This window comes from Hyla sarda, chromosome 5, assembly GCF_029499605.1.
Source record: "Hyla sarda isolate aHylSar1 chromosome 5, aHylSar1.hap1, whole genome shotgun sequence".
In the NCBI taxonomy this organism is placed as follows: domain Eukaryota; kingdom Metazoa; phylum Chordata; class Amphibia; order Anura; family Hylidae; genus Hyla; species Hyla sarda.
Genome location: NC_079193.1, coordinates 344,065,149 through 344,081,575, shown reverse-complemented (window position 1 = coordinate 344,081,575; position 16,427 = coordinate 344,065,149). Strand labels below are relative to the sequence as shown.

The 16,427-nt window shown below is 44.4% G+C and overlaps 1 protein-coding gene across 2 annotated transcripts in view; it reads left to right on the top strand.

The window, feature by feature from the left end:
• Positions 1 to 16,427, top strand: part of EIF3E (eukaryotic translation initiation factor 3 subunit E) — a 97,109-nt gene that overhangs the window by 51,749 nt on the left and 28,933 nt on the right. For both annotated transcript variants that reach the window (XM_056522590.1, XM_056522589.1), the window contains exons 4-6: positions 4,515 to 4,557; positions 6,286 to 6,390; positions 16,030 to 16,155. In XM_056522590.1, the coding sequence (XP_056378565.1) occupies positions 4,515 to 4,557; positions 6,286 to 6,390; positions 16,030 to 16,155 (274 nt within the window). The remainder of the gene's footprint in view (positions 1 to 4,514; positions 4,558 to 6,285; positions 6,391 to 16,029; positions 16,156 to 16,427) is intronic.

Here is a 16,427-nt window from a genome sequence, read left to right as displayed (position 1 = left end):
ATACTCGAGTATATACGTAATCATGGGTATCATTTTAATTATATTGACCCAGAGAATAAAGAACACATGTCACTTTTACCATAAATTGTACGGCGTGAAAACTAAACCTTCCAAAATTTGCAAAATTGCGGTTTTCTTTTTAATTTCCCCACACAAATAGTATTTTTTTGGTTGCGCCATACATTTTATGATAAAGTGAGTGATGCCATTACAATGGACAACTGGTCGCGCAAAAAACAAGCCCTCATACTAGTCTGTGGATGAAAATATAAGAGTTATGATTTTTTGAAGGGCAGGAGGAAAAAACGGAAGCGTAAAAATAAAATTGTCTGAGTCCTTAAAGGGGTACTCCGTCCCTGGCATCTTATCCCCTATCCAAAGGATAGGGGATAAGATGTCAGATCACCTGGGTCCCGCTGCTGGGGACCCCGGGGGTCGCTGCTGCAGCACCTCACTATCATTACTGCGCAGAGCGAGATCGCGTAATGACGGGCAATACAGGGGCCGGAGCATCGTGACGTCACGGCTCCGCCCCTCGTGACGTCACGGCCCACCCCCGTCAATACAAGTCTATGGGAGGGGGCGTGGCGGTCGTCACACCCCCTGCCATAGATTTGCATTAAGGGGACTGGTCGTGACGTCACGCTGCTCCGGCCCCTTTATTGCCCGTCAATACGCACAGAGCGAACTTGCTCTGTGCAGTAATGATGGCGGGGTGCCGCATAGGCGATCCCTGGTGTCCCCAGCAGCAGGACCGCGGCGATCTAACATCTTATCCCCTATCCTTTGGATAGGGGATAAGATGCCAGGGGTGGAGTACCCCTTTAAGGTCCAAATGGGCTGAGTCCTTAAGGGGTTAATGTCCATAAGTGGTGGGACCGCTGAGAGGAAGGGCAGCGTATTCTAAAATGCAAGTCATCTCCCCCCCGCTCCGAGGCATCTAAACCTCCTTGAGGAGCGAAAGAGCTGCTGGACGTCACCTTGTAAAATGGCCTAATGAGATTTCAGGCTTTTAGTGCGCTCTAAAGTTATTAGGGATGACGGGAAATCCCAGGTGGACAGACCAGAAGGAATTCACGAGTTGGCTCTGGACCCCGGGTTCTGAGAAGGCGATGGAGACCACGAGGCCAGAGAAGAGCCGTCCGGCTGCCCCGGGGGCATCACGGCCAATAAAGATGTGTTATTAGAACTTGGCTCAGAACGGGGACTGAAGTAGATCTGTAAACCGTCCTATTTCGGGTCTCTTCCTCCCCCGCTCGCTGCTCTGACATGGTCTGGGATGTTAGAGAACAGTTCAGGCGTCACCGTCCTTTGTTTGCATCTGAGGTTGCGTCACTTTTGCGCCTGCCAATAGAGCAACATTTTGCTTTGCTCGCGTCCGTCGGTAGTTTTCAACCAATGTGCCTCCAGCTGTTGCAAAACTACAACTTCCAGTATGCCTGGACAGCCTTCGGCTGTCCAGGCATACTGTGAGTTGTAGTTTTGCAACAGCTGGAGGCACATTGGTTTGCGTGAAAAGTTTCCTTTCACTTGTGCAAATATTATGGATAGAGATGAGCGAACTTACAGTAAATTCGATTCGTCACGAACTTCTCGGCTCGGCAGTTGATGACTTATCCTGCATAAATTAGTTCAGCTTTCCGGTGCTCCGGTGGGCTGGAAAAGGTGGATACAGTCCTAGGAAAGAGTTTCCTACGACTGTATCCACCTTTTCCAGCAAACGGGAGCACCTGAAAGCTGAACTAATTTATGCAGGATAAGTCCTCAACTGCCGAGCCGAGAAGTTTGTGACGAATCGAATTTACTGCAAATTCGCTCATCTCCAATTATGGAACATAAGTGGATATATAAAGCTGACGTTAGAAACTGTTGCATCAAAGTGGTATTCCAGGAAAAACTTTTTATATATCAACTGGCTCCAGAAAGTTAAACAGATTTGTAAATGACTTCTATTAAAAAAAAAAAATAAATCTTAATCCTTCCAATACTTATCAGCTGCTGAAGTTGAGTTGCTTTTTTCTGTCTGGCTACAGTGCTCTCTGCTGACATCTCTGCTTGTCTCAGGGACTGCACAGAGTAGAAGAGGTTTGCTATGGGGATTTCCTTCTACTCTGGACAGTTCCTGAGACAGGTGTCATAAGAGAGCACTTAGACAGAAAAGAACAACTCAACTTCAGCAGCTCATAAGTACTGAAAGGATTAAGATCTTCTAAATCGAAGTAATTTACAAATCTGTAACTTTCTGGAGCCAGTTGATATATAAAAAGTTTTTCCTGGAATACCCCTTTAAAGACTCGCACTCAGACTTAAAGGGGTTATCCAGGAAAAAACATTTTTATATATATCAACTGGCTTCAGAAAGTTAAACAGATTTGTATATTACTTCTATAAAAAAATCTTAATCCTTTCAGTACTTATGAGCTTCTGAAGTTAAGGTAGTTCTTTTCTGTCTAAGTGCTCTCTGATGACACCTGTCTCGGGAACCGCCCAGTTTAGAAGCAAATCCCCATAGCAAACCTCTTCTAAACTGGGCGGTTCCCGAGACACGTGTCATCAGAGAGCACTTAGACAGAAAAGAACAACTCAACTTCAGAAGCTCATAAGTACTGAAAGGATTAAGATTTTTAAATAGAAGTAATTTACAAATCTGTTTAACTTTCTGAAGCCAGTTGAGAGAGAGATATAGAGATATAGAGATATAGAGATATAGAGATATAGAGATATAGAGATATAGAGATATAGAGAGATAGAGAGATAGAGAGATAGAGAGATAGAGAGATAGAGAGATAGAGAGATAGAGAGATAGAGAGATAGAGAGATAGAGATATAGATAGATAGAGATAGATAGATATAGATAGATATAGATAGATATAGATAGATAGATAGATAGATAGATAGATAGATAGATAGATAGATAGATAGATAGATAGATAGATAGATATATATATATAGATATATATATATATATATATATATATATTAATATATAATATAATAATATATATATATTATATTTGTGTGTGTTTTTTTTCCTGGATAACCCCTTTAAAGGGATCGACCAGTATTAAAAAATGTTTTATTTTTTTTATTTTTCGTTTTGCGCAAACGGCACCATTCCTGTCCACAGGTCGCGTGTAGTACTGCAGCTCAATCCCATTAAAGGGGTCATCCACCATAAGGTGATTTTAGTACGTACCTGGCAGACAGTAATGGACATGCTTAGGAAGGATCTGTGCTTGTCTTGGGGATAAATGACTATGTTGTGAGATTACCATAACACTGTGGCTAGCTTTTTGTGAACTGGTATTTCCTTTTTGAGTTTTCTTCTTTGCCTACAAATCCCATAATTCCATTTTCCTCCCTCCCACACATCAGCCACCCCACCCATTGAAACATAAATGAGCTGCATCCATTCAAAAGACCTGTGGTTTTCAATCAGGGTGCCTACAGCTGTTGCATTAGTTGCAGATTGATCTCTCTCCCACCAAGCGATCCCTCCACCCATTGAAGCAGACAGGCTCCCTGTCATCAGCTGACTAGTCAGTCAGGTCTCGGCCGCATTGCAAGCTGGGAAAAATCTGAGACAACAGTCATTTTGTATGCTGTTAAAAATAAAAATTGGGGTAAAAATCACAGAATTGTGAGAAAACCGTCACACACAGGTACAGACACTATATTGTGAACTACACTAACTTTACAGCCCCTGTAGCATAGTCAAATAAAAAATATTCCTGGAATACCACTTTAAATTCAATGGAGCTGGGCTGCAATACAAGACGCAACCTTGTGGACAGGAGTGGTGCCTGTTTTGTAAGAAAAGAAGCAACGTTTTTCAAAGACTGAACCACCCAGGATTAAAGTAGTATAGTAGGGGGGAAAATGTATCCACTCTCCACAGGATAAGAGATATGTTTTAGATTACGGGGAGTCTGACTGCTGGGCCCCCAGTGATCTCAGGTATGGAGCCCCAGCCCCGTGATCAGACACTTATCCCCTATCTAGGGCTGCAGATCTCCTCCTTTAATCCCTTATCCTGGGATAGGGGATATGTTTTTGCAAGCTGGGGTTAACCCTTTAAGTGGCCAAACATTTAGGATGGGCAGAGATCTGTAGAAACGATAGAAATAGAAGATGTCTTGGACATGGACCTTTTGTCAGAACCTTCTCTGCTCAGTGTGGAGCTTTTATCTGTTTTAGGATTTTTTGAGGTTCTACCATTGAGATTTGTATATCTGTCTATAGCAGGTATAGGCGACCTTCAGCACTGCAGATGTCTGGGACTACATCTCCCATGATGCTTTGGCAGCATATTGGCTGTAAGAGGATCAAGGGAAATGTAGTTCAAAACATCTGCAGTGCTGAAGGTGGCCTATACCTGGTCTATAGTTTTACAGAGGACCCGGTATCGGGCGCTAGTAGTCAGCCATGACTGACTGATACTATTAGTTTTTCCTAAAATCCCCGTCTTTACTGCTTCCGAACCTAAGTCTCCATGTTTTTTTTCTCTCTCTCAGGGATGGCCGGATGCTGTTTGACTACCTTGCTGATAAACATGGGGTAAGGAATATGTCCTTGTATGTTCTCCGGGTGGTGCAGACATTGTAGCCCCCATTTATCATTGTGTTTTTCCTTCTATATTTGTCACTATTTTGGCACAAGTGTCCTTTTTTTTTTCCGCCTTTTGGTTTACACATTTATGCTGATTTTGATTTGCAATATGGAAGGGTTTTATGACTTGTGCCTTTTTGTGAAAAGGCGCAAAAAAAGGGTCAAAACCACTGAAAAGTCATAAACTACACCAGCCCATCCTCCTGTTTTGTTGCGGCCGCCGGCGCTGACACTCTATACCAGTGGTCTTCAACCTACAGATTAGGGATCGATCGATTATCGGTATGGCCGATATTATCGGCCGATAATCACGATTTTGGGCATTATCGGTAACGGCAATTATCTTGCCGATATGCCGATAATGCAGCGACCGCCACCCGCCGCACCCCCGACCCACCGCACCGCGTCGCACCCCCCACCGTGATGCTGGGCGGTATACCGGTATGGATTTTTGCCCATACCGCTATACTGGTCGGGCCCCTCCCCCACCCTCCGAGTCAATAAAAAAATTAAACTTACCCGTAATGGGGGTGGTCAGGGCCATCCATCCTTCCTTCCTGTAGTGTCCGGGGGCTTTCCGGGTGGAGGGGGAACCGGTCCGGGCTGTCCTTCTTCTCCGGCGGTCATCTTCTCCGCTCCGGCCTAGTACGCTGCATAGACGCCGTGACGTCAGGTGCGTCGCTGCGCACGGGCGTCACTGCGCAGCGGCGTCTATGCAGCGTACTAGGCCGGAGCCTGCCCGGAGTGGAGAAGATGACCGCCAGAGAAGGACAGCCCGGACCGCTTCACCCTCCACCCGGAACGCCCCCGGACACTACAGGAACGATGGATGGATGGCCCGGACCACCCTGACAGGTAGGGGAGAGAAGCGGGTGGCGGCGGCGGCCTATGGCACCGCAAAAGCCACTGCAGATCATTGATTTAAAGCGCCCGCTTTAAATCAATGATCTGCAGCGGTGTAGCAGGGGGTTAAATAGCCGATAACTTATACCGGAATATCGGTATAAGTTATCGGCTATCGGCCCTAACCTGCACCGATTATCGGTATCGGCCCTAAAAAAACGATATCGGTCGATCCCTACTACAGACCTCCAGATGTTGCAAAACTACAACTCTCAGCGGCAACAAACAGCACGAGGAGGGCAGTGGGTGAGGTGTGAATATTTACCCCGATGGGGGCAGCGCTGGGCTGATAATTAATTTTTGTTGGGGGGGGAGGGGCAGAATAGCGTAGCGCTGGGCTGATAATACATTTTTGTTGGCGGTGGGCATAATAGCGCAGCGCGGGGCTGATAATTAATTTGGGGGGTAGGAAATGCCCTTACATACCATGGAACCGCCAAAAGTTGCAAAAATACCGTGATAAGCAGATTTGGTCATACCGCCCGGCCCTACAGTTTAGTCCAATTTTTTTCAGGAATTCGTTTTTCATCAAAAACCTGATACGGGAACTTTATTGCAAAAACGTGGTGCTCCTACTCTTCACCAGCACACACAAAGAAAGGTGTAGAAAAATGCTTCCCTTACACCTACAATGATAAATGCTTCACTTACACCTACAATGATAAATGCTTCACTTACACCTACAATGATAAATGCTTCACTTACACCTACAATGATAAATGCCGGCCTGTATGTCTTGCTATGTATAGTTACTAAATCTACATTTTGTTCCAGTTCAGACAGGAGTACCTGGACACACTCTACAGATATGCCAAGTTTCAATACGAGTGCGGTAACTACTCTGGAGCGGCGGAGTACTTATACTTCTTCAGGGTGCTGGTAAGTCTGCTTGGGTTTAAAGCAATGATTCCTTATGGAAAAGTATTTAAATGGGCACTGGCCCTCAAAAGTTTTTTTTTTATGTGTTGTAGGGTCATGACATACTGTATAGTGCGGAACACTCTAGCTTGAATTGCAGCCCGTATACTAATGACAAACCACTGAGCGCATGCAGTGAACCGTATCTCTAGGTGCCATAGACTATAATGGAGAGTGTCTGCACGGTTGGCTCTCCAGTCCTCTCCCTACTGCACCGACCTATTGTGGCAACTCATAATAAATTCCTGAGGAGCTGTTATCCTGTAGATCCTAGGTCTACAATCTGAGGACTCCCAGATGTTTCAAAACTACAACTCCCAGCATGCCCAGACAGCAAACGGCTGTCTGGGCATGCTGGGAGTTGTAGTTTTGCAACATCTGAAAGTTCCCTGCTGTAGATGTTCTATTGGCTATATAGTGGGCCCGTGCAGGGTTCCTTTAGAGTTTCCACAGTTGTAAGATTTAAAGTGTACCTGTCGCATCAAAAACTTTTTTTTTTTTTTTAAACTGCCTGGGTTTGTTAGGTTAACCCTTTAGAGTGGCGACAAGGTGACTTTTAATGAACTCACTGCTGGTATTGCGTCTGATGGTGCACATTTATTTCTGATTTTCTGCATTTCTCCACTGGACTGTTTGCCAGCAGTATACATACAGCTACTTCCTTTACCTTACTTCTCTAGTTAATCACAGCACAGCGCAACACTCTGTTCTTAGTGCTATGCCATGACATGGTGCTGGTGCAACTGCACTTAATAGGCTGCTTGTGCTGGGTGATGATTTGTACAGTACTATATGGCACGTGGAGGGTGAAGCGGTTGCTACTTTGCTGGGTTTGCAATGTGTTGTGCTTTGAGAAGCAGTAGATACACTGGTATTTACACAAGGGACAACTGCCCCCTGAGCTTTGAATGAATGGTGGGAGATGAGAGAGAAGCCTTGATTTACCTTTTAGGAACAGTGTGCATCATCTTTAGTAGGGATCGACCGATTATCGGTTTGGCTGATTATTATCTGCCGATATTCACGATTTTGGACGTTATCTGTATATGCGATAACTGAATATCGGTATAAATTATCGGCCTTAAAGGGGTACTCCAGTGAAAACCTTTTTTCTTTTAAATCAACTGGTGGCAGAAAGTTAAACATATTTGTAAATTACTTCTATTAAAAATCTTAATCCTTCCTGTACTTATTAGCTGCTGAATACTACAGAGGAAATTCATTTTTTTGGAATGCTCTCTGATGACATCACGACCACAGTTCTCTCTGCTGACGCTATTATAATAACGCTTTATTTATTGTTGTCCTTAGGGGGATTTGAACCCAAGTCCCCAGGAACTGCAAAGCAGCAGTGCTAACCACTGAGTCACCATGCAGCCCTTAGCATACATCTGCTATGCATGGTTGCTAAAATGGACAGAGATGTCAGCAGAGAGCACTGTGTTCGTGATGTCATCAGTGTTCCAAAAAGAAAGGAATTTCCTCTGTAGCATTCAGCAGCTAATAAGTACTGGAAGGATTAAGATTTTTTAATAGAAGTAATTTACAAATATGTTTAACTTTCTGCCACCAGTTGATTTAAAAGAAAGAAGATTTTCACAGGAGTACCCCTTTAAAGTCCCCAGATTATCGGTATCGGCCCTAAAAAATCAATAACGGTTGATCCCTAATCTTAAGCAAGCAGATCGGCTCAACAAGTGGGTACACAGCCCACACTTTCTCATGTTCTCTCCTCCTCCTTGCACTTGGTAAACCCCGCCCCACTTCCTGTGTTTTTGTCCTGAGTCGCTCTGTTGCCCCAGACAGAAATCCCCTGACAACAGGCAATGGACAGCAGATTTTACAGAAGGGAGTCACCTAGTGATTAAGATTTTAGGACTGTTTCTGGGGTAAGGAGCTGTTTTTTTTTTTAAACTACTGGATTCTGCTTGGAAATTCTTCCGATTGCAACCTTACACTGTTGCTGTTTTTTATAATTTGCTTATGTAGGTGTGTGTGTGTGTGTGTGTGTGTGTGTGTGTGTGTGTGTGTGTGTATGTATATATATATATGTGTGTATATATATATATGTGTGTGTGTGTGTGTGTATATATGTGTGTGTGTGTGTATATATATATATATATATATTTATTATTATTATTATTATTATTATTATTATTATTATTATTATTATTATTATTATTATTATTATTATTATTATTATTATTATTATTATTATTATTATTATACTGTAAACTTTTGGCTGTAGTTCAGAGTAAAAAAAAGTGTAGGAAACTCGCTGTGTGAACACAGCCCTAACCTGCTGAGTCCTGGGCAGCTCTGTGGAAAAGGTGGAGGACATCAGTGATTGTAATCTAAAGCCCCAGCAGAAAATTCAAATGTTGAAAAGCAGACGGCAAATTGAAGGTAATGGCCAGTAATGTCCCGCAGCGGTCCCGGCCTCCCCTTATCGGCCACTTCCATCTGCCTCCGCTGGAATATTACTACGGATTTAAGAGAGTAAGAGTCATTTACTGGGGAAATGTAAACAGCTTAAATGAGGTTAATAAAACCTGAGGCACGGCTTCATTACAAGCCCCTGAAAAGAGCTGCTTATTCATATCATTTGTTAATGCTGGGAGTGAATTTTGAGAATGAAGATTTAATGTCTTGTTCGGGGCTCAGCACAGTAAATTTATTGTTGCTGGCCAGTGACTGACTGTGCCGTTCCCCCAGCAAATGGAAACTTTAGGTAACCCCTGTAAAAATCCAGATATTGAAACTATTCTAGCATATCCTCGCCTGAAAGGTTAGTAATGCAGAGCCAACTGTAATGACATGGAGCCGGGCCAAGGAGCTCACATGAACCCTAGCCTTAAAAAAGGAAGCGAGACGACCAAAATATGCAGAGAAGGCCCGTACACTGGCAGTGTGGACAAGGGGGGCAGTCGGGTTACTCCGTCATTTTAAGAATTGTATTGGTGAATAATTCTCCAAATCACCGCTATAAGGCTGGAAATGCACATGGTGGTTTTTGTGAAAAATAAAGTGCCATACTTGTGGGGTTTCCCATACACCCATGACTATTAAGCATTTTATTTTTTTTATTTTTTTTTTCTTTAAATGGGCACTCTCATTAAAAGTAATTTTTGCTATTTCATTCCTTATGGTAAATACAAAATCTTTCTAATATACTTTGTTTAAAAAAATAATGAAGTTTTCTATGTTTTATTTGTATTTAAAAAAGCTGCCACTAAGTGTCTCCCTACTTGTCCAGAGCATATTTCCCCACATCTCTTGCACAGACTTAGGACTCGAAATCAGGAAATGCAGTCTGGAGTGCTGAGGGGTGTGTGTGCAGCCTTAGCCAATCAGAGCTCATCTCACACACTCAACAGCTCTGGGCTGTGTGTAGCAGAGTGAGGGAGGAAGTTCTCCCCTGTATGGCTTCAGATGGTGTCATGCCTCATGGGGAACGCCCCTTCCAGTCTGTGAATATGACTGAGACCGAGCAGAAAATACAGAGCAATATCAAGGTAGAAAATGAAAAAACAATAAAGGCAGGGGGTGGTTTACCATGATTGGGGCAGTGAACTGGGAGGATTATACAATTTAATAAGATCATGAGAGGTACTCTTTAAATCCTTTTTAGTGGCATTTTTAGGCTGGGTTCACAGTTTGAAATCTCCGGGCCGAATTTCCGTTGGAGATCCCGCGGGCGGTGCTAGGACTGCGCGGACGGTTTGGCCGTCCCCATAGACTTTGATTACATCTTTTGGCATATCCACTCAAATGCATTGGCATCTATGCGGACGGCAATGCAGTCCATGCGCCGCCCGAGTGATCGCCAGCAGAAATTCCTGCACACTCTAGGTACGGTGTGCTTTAGTTTTTCTTTATTTTTATTTTTTTTTCTCCCATAGACTTATGGGTGGAAAAAAACAGCAGAAATTTATTTTTTTTGCGACATTTACTGTAGAAGCTTTTTCTAAAATTGTGTAGCTATGCCTTAATCTGGTTGTCATTTTGCAGTGGTCGTGAATAGGGATCGACCGATTATCGGTATGGCCGATATTATTGTCCGATAATCACGATTTTGGGCATTATCGGTATCGGCAATTACCTTGCTGATAAGCCGATAATGCACCGACCCGCCGCACCGCGACCGGGGGTGGTCCGGGCCATCCGTCCTTCCTGTAGTGTCCGGCGGCATTCCTTGTGGAGGGTGAACTGGTCCGGGCTGTCCTTCTTCTTCTCCGGGGGTCCTCTTCTCCACTCCGGGCAGGCTCCGGCTTAGTACGCTGCATAGACTCCGTGACGTCAGGTGCGTCGCTGCGCAGCGGCGTCTATGCAGCGTTACTAGGCCGGAGCCTGCCCGGAGTGGAGAAGAGGACCCCCGGAGAAGGACAGCCCGGACCGGTTCACCCTCCACCCGGAATGCCGCCGGACACTACAGGAAGGATGGATGGCCTGGACCACCCTCCCCGGACGGTCCCTGCAGCAACTGGGAAGGTGAGTCAGGGTTCTGGGATGGACAGGGGTCTGTATAATATACTATACCTACAGTAGGCCTTCCAGCTGTTGAGGCCCTCCTACTGTTGCAAAACTACAACTCCCAGCATGCTGGGCGTAGTGGTTTTGCAACAGCTGGAGGCACCCCTAGGTGCAGTGCGGCGGGGGGGAACGGTGGCAGTGATAGGTCTCAGGACCCCCGGACAGGCAGGGGGAGAGAAGCGGGTGGTGGCGGCGGCCTATGGCACCGCAAAAGCCACTGCAGTGCATTGATTTAAAGCGCCCACTTTAAATCAATGCTCTGCAGCAGTGTCGCGGGGGGATAAATACCGATTATCGGTATGGGCCCTAAAAAAAAAACAATATCGGTCGATCCCTAGTCGAGAATTCATCACATGGTTAATCTACACCAGCCCTAACCTGGCTTACAAAACTTGCTGTAGACCGCATGTGACACAAAAAAGTTGCAGGAAAACTCAAAGAACTGTACAAAGTGGAGTAATAAAGTAAAAAAAAAAATTTAATAAATAAAAAAAAAAACTCATTAGTGCCTCAGCTGGAGGCTTGGGAAACAGTTTTATACAGTAGATGACTAGTGACATTGACCAAATATTTAGCTTGGACGTGAATGAGCATTGGAGAAATATTCTATAGACGCTCATGACTGGCGTGCGATGGGCGTATAATATTCGTGGGTGCACTGGAAAGCCGACACACTCGCGTTCCCTTGGGAATCGGAAAGTAAGACGGGCTTCGGTGTCTGCTCGGAGTTTCTCTACGCTGGGACCCGTTTGCCGGGTGAAGATTCATTTAAAGTGATGGCTGGAGAAACAGAAGCCATGAAAGGCCCATTGTGCGCCCTCTCTGAGATTAGAATTTGACACTCTCAATGACCTAGTGTAGTTCAGCCTTGTATAAATTACAGCTTTATGACCCCGGCGTTACCCTTGCTTTCAGAAGACTTGAACTGAACTAGATAAAATGACTAGACCTGTTCTCAAGACCAAGCGAAGTGGGTGGTGGGAGCTTTTGTTGGTTTTAGGGGGGATACAGGTATTCGGTTTCATAATGAATTGTTTGCTATGAGGCTTCTAGAATTTTTGTTTTTCTTATATTGCAGAAAATCCCTATAGCTATTCTACATCTTAAAGAACTCCTGCAAAAAAATCAAAATAAAAGGGGTACTCTGGTGGAAAACATATTATTTTTTAGTTTTTTTTTAAATCAGCTGGTGCCAGAAAGTTAAACAGATTTGTAAATTACTTCTATTAAAAAATCTTTACCCTTCCAGTACTTTTTAGCAGCTGTATGCTGCAGAGGAAATTCTTTGCTTTTTGAATTTCTTTTTTTGTCTTGTCCACAGTGCTCTCTGCTGACACCTGATGCCCATATCAGGAACTGTCCAGAGCAGGAGAAAATCCCCCATAGCAAACCTATCCTGCTCTGGACAGTTCCTGATACGAGCATCAGGTGTCAGCAGAGAGCACTGTGGACAAGACAAAAAATGTATTAAAAAAGAAAAGAATTTCCTCTGTAGCATACAGCTGCTAAAAAGTACTGGAAGGCTAATTTTTTTTTTTTTTTTTTTTTTTATAGAAGTAATTTACAAATCTGTAACTTTCTGGCACCAGTTCATTTAAAAAAAAATGTAAAAAAATTTACACTGGATTACCCCTTTAACTTATCCCCTATCCCCAGGATAGGGGATAAGTAGCTGATCGCAGGGGTCCGACTGCAGTTGGACCCCCGTAATCTCCTGCATGGGACCCTGGCTCTTTGTGAGGGAGTGTGTGTCGTCTACTGGTAGACAGCATACGCTCCATTCATTTCTATGGGAGCGCCAAAGGTGCCGTAGTGTTGTACTAAGGACTCTTCGGCGCTCCCGTAGAAGTGAATGGATCGCGTGCCGCCTCCTCAATAAGCGCCAGGGCCCATTCAGGGAGATCACGGGAGTCCTAGCGGTCGGACCATCTACGCCAGGATTTCTAATTATGGTGGCTATTTTTAGTGATCAGGATGCAGAGCATCGCCTCGAAATTGCAGGATATGGTTGCGCTTTATCCTTATTATCATGGCTGCCACACCTAAATATTGCATTTTTTTTCTTAAACGCTGTCATTTGATCAAATTTTGCATAAATCAATATAAGTGAATATAAGTAATATTGTAATCTATCTTATTAGACAAAAATGCTTCTTTCTCCGGTTATCGAGCTTCTTCCCTCTCTTCTGCTGCTCAAATCTTTCTCTCTCAGCTCTGCTTTTTTCCTGTGTCTGCAAGACAAGCAATACAAGTCTATGGAACAGGGAGCTCCACCCACCTGCTCTTGGAGAACTGCAAATTAGAAGTTAAGCCTGCAGAGCAGAAATCTGCTGATTAATACCAAGTTAATAAAATAAAAGTTATAACAGTGTTTCCCCAACCGGTGTGCCTCCAGCTTTTGCAAAACCTATGGCTGTCCGGGCATGCTGGGAGTTGTAGTTTTGCAACAGCTGGAGGCACACTGGTTGAGGAAACAGTTATATAATGGCCAAAAATAGTGCTGTTCCTCATGTACACATGAAGGGTAGATTATCCTGAAATGACAGGTATGACTGAGTGCCGGATCACGTGGGGTTCCAGCGGTCAAACCCTCCAATCAGCTACTTATCCCCTTATCCTGTGTATAGGGGTTAAAGGGGTTATCCAGGAAAAAAAATTTTTTTAATATATCAACTGGCTCCAGAAAGCAGACAATTCTTTTCTGTCTAAGTGCTCTCTGATGACGCGTGTCTCGGGAACCGGACAGTTTAGAAGAGGTTTGCTATGGGGATTTGCTTCTAAACTGGGCGTTTCCCGAGACACGTGTCATCAGAGAGCACTTAGACAGAAAAGAACAACCTTAACTTCAGAAGCTCATAAGTACTGAAAGGATTAAGATTTTTTTAATAGAAGTAATTTACAAATCTGTTCAACTTTCTGGAGCCAGTTGATATATAAAAAAAAAAGTTTTTTCCTGGAATACCCCATTAAGTTATTTTTTGCCAGAGATCTCCTTTTAAAAATGAGTGCAGCCCATATACATTTCTGACGTAGTGGCCCACTGCAGGAAAAACCTTGGACAACCCTGGTCTAGGGGCTTTCTCCTTCACCTTCATGTACAGTGTATTGACTGTGCTTGACTGCAGCACTGAAAGGGTTAAATGCCAAACGTAATTCTCTCCAATTATGGGAATGTACCGTCATGCAGCCATAACTGGGCACAGTGGCAGCGCCAGCGCGATCACCTTGATGTAATACACCGTCCTAATGTCTCCTGACGCACTGTCCATATAAAGGTGCATGAAAGTGAGAAGATGCCGCCTTGTTATACTGGCCTTAGGCTTATCTGTGCATTAGGGAAGACCTGATAAGTGGCAATGCCTCCTATAATGAATTCTGTTTGCAGCCAATGTCGTCTTTTCTTCAGTCGTAAATGGCACATCCGCTTGGCTACGCAACGATACGTCTCATTCTCCAGTGTTGCATGTAGTTAGGGAATTTGCTTTGGAGATGTGAGTGAGATGGGTGATATCCTCTCCCAAAGGGACGATGGCAGCGTCATCCAGCTTTTCCTATGACTATTTGCGTAGGTTAGAACAAAGTGATAGAGGACAAATCGTGGACTTATAGTTACTGAAGCAGTATTAACAGGAATACAAATGTATGTAATATTACAGCACCGCTCCATCCTGGTGAATAGACAAGACTATTGACTAGATAAGGATATAAAACAAGAGGATAACAGCAGCCACTGCTAGTGCTAAGCTGTATGTGAAATGACATGTTTTAGTTTGCAATACTGCTATAGTGAAAAGTAGAGGTTCTTAGCTTACCATTTGGCCAAATCGTGTGTACCATCCCACCACGATAAGGTGACCTCATTGGGATGGACCCTACACTATAAATATGCTTCTCCTAGGCTAGGGCTGAACCTCCACTAGGTGAGGAATGTGCTAGACCTTAAAGGGGTATTCCGCCCCTAGACATTTTACCCCCTATCCAAAGGGGGTCACGTTGCTGGGGACCCCCGGGATCTCGCACGCAGCACCCACCTGTACGGCTTTGGATCCCGACCACAATGGCAGAGGAGCGTGAAGTCACGACTCCGCCCTGTGTGACGTCACGCACCTCCCCCTCAATGCAAGTCTATGGGAGGTCCGTTACGCCCCCTCCCATATACTTGCATTGAGGGGTCGGAGTGTGACATCACACGGGGCGGAGTCGAGACGTCACGCTCTTCCGCCATAGTGGTCGGGATCCGAAGCCTCCAGCGTTGCTGGAAGCCGTACAGGTGGGTGCTGCGTGCAAGATCCCGGGGGTCCCCAGCAGCGGGACCCCCGCGATCTGACATCTTATCCCATATCCTTTGGATGGGGATAAGATGCCTAGGGGCGGAGTAACCCTTTAAATGTCCAGATATTGAGGCTCAGTGCTAGTCTAGGAGAGGCATATTCATAGTTTATGGTCCGTCCCAATTGCGGTCACCTTATCACGGCGGGATGGCACACACTATTTGGCCAAATGGTAAGCTAAGAACCTCTGTTTTTCACTATATAGCCGTATTGCAATATATTTCACAGTACCCTTCCAGTACTTTTTAGCAGCTGTATTCTACAGAGAAAATTCTTACTTTTTTGAATTTTTTTTGTCCTGTCCACAGTGCTCTCTGCTGATACCTAATGCCTGTATCAGGAACTGTCCAGAGCAGGAGAAAATCCCCATAGCAAACCTATGCTGCTCTGGACAGTTCCTGACACGGACAGAGGTGTCAGCAGAGAGCACTGTGGATAAGACAAAAAAAGAAATTCAAAAGCAAAGAATTTCCTCTGGAGCATACAGCTGCTAAAAAATACTGGAAGGGTAAAGATTTTTTAATAGAAGTAATTTACAAATCTGTTTAACTTTCTGGCACCAGTTGATTTAAAAAAAAAAAAAAAAAAAAAAAAAAAGTTTTCCATTAGAGTACCACTTTAAGACGACGTGTTGCGTTAAGCAAGCCTTCACCACTGGACATTGTCGCTCAAATCTTATTTGTAATGGATGATCTGATATTAATTCACTAACATTTGTTACCCTCTTCTCTTATAGGTGCCCTCCACAGACAGGAACGCCCTCAGCTCCCTTTGGGGAAAGTTGGCTTCAGAAATCCTGATGCAGAATTGGGATGCTGCTATGGAGGACCTCACCCGGCTGAAGGAAACCATAGATAACAATGTAAGTGGCCTCACCTTCCTAAAGGGGGCTGCATGCCAGAAGTCTCCTGCAAGACCCCTCTATACTGCAACCCCCTAAAGCAGTGTTTCCCAATCAGGGTGCCTCCAGGTGTTGCAAAACTACAACTCCCAGCATGCCTGGACAGCCTGGGAGTTGTAGTTTTGCAACACCTGGAGGCACTCTGGTTTGGAAAAACTGCCCTAAAGTCTTTGTATAGCCAGACTCTGTACACTTGGTATTTAAAGGGGTACTCCGGTGAAAACCTTTTTTTC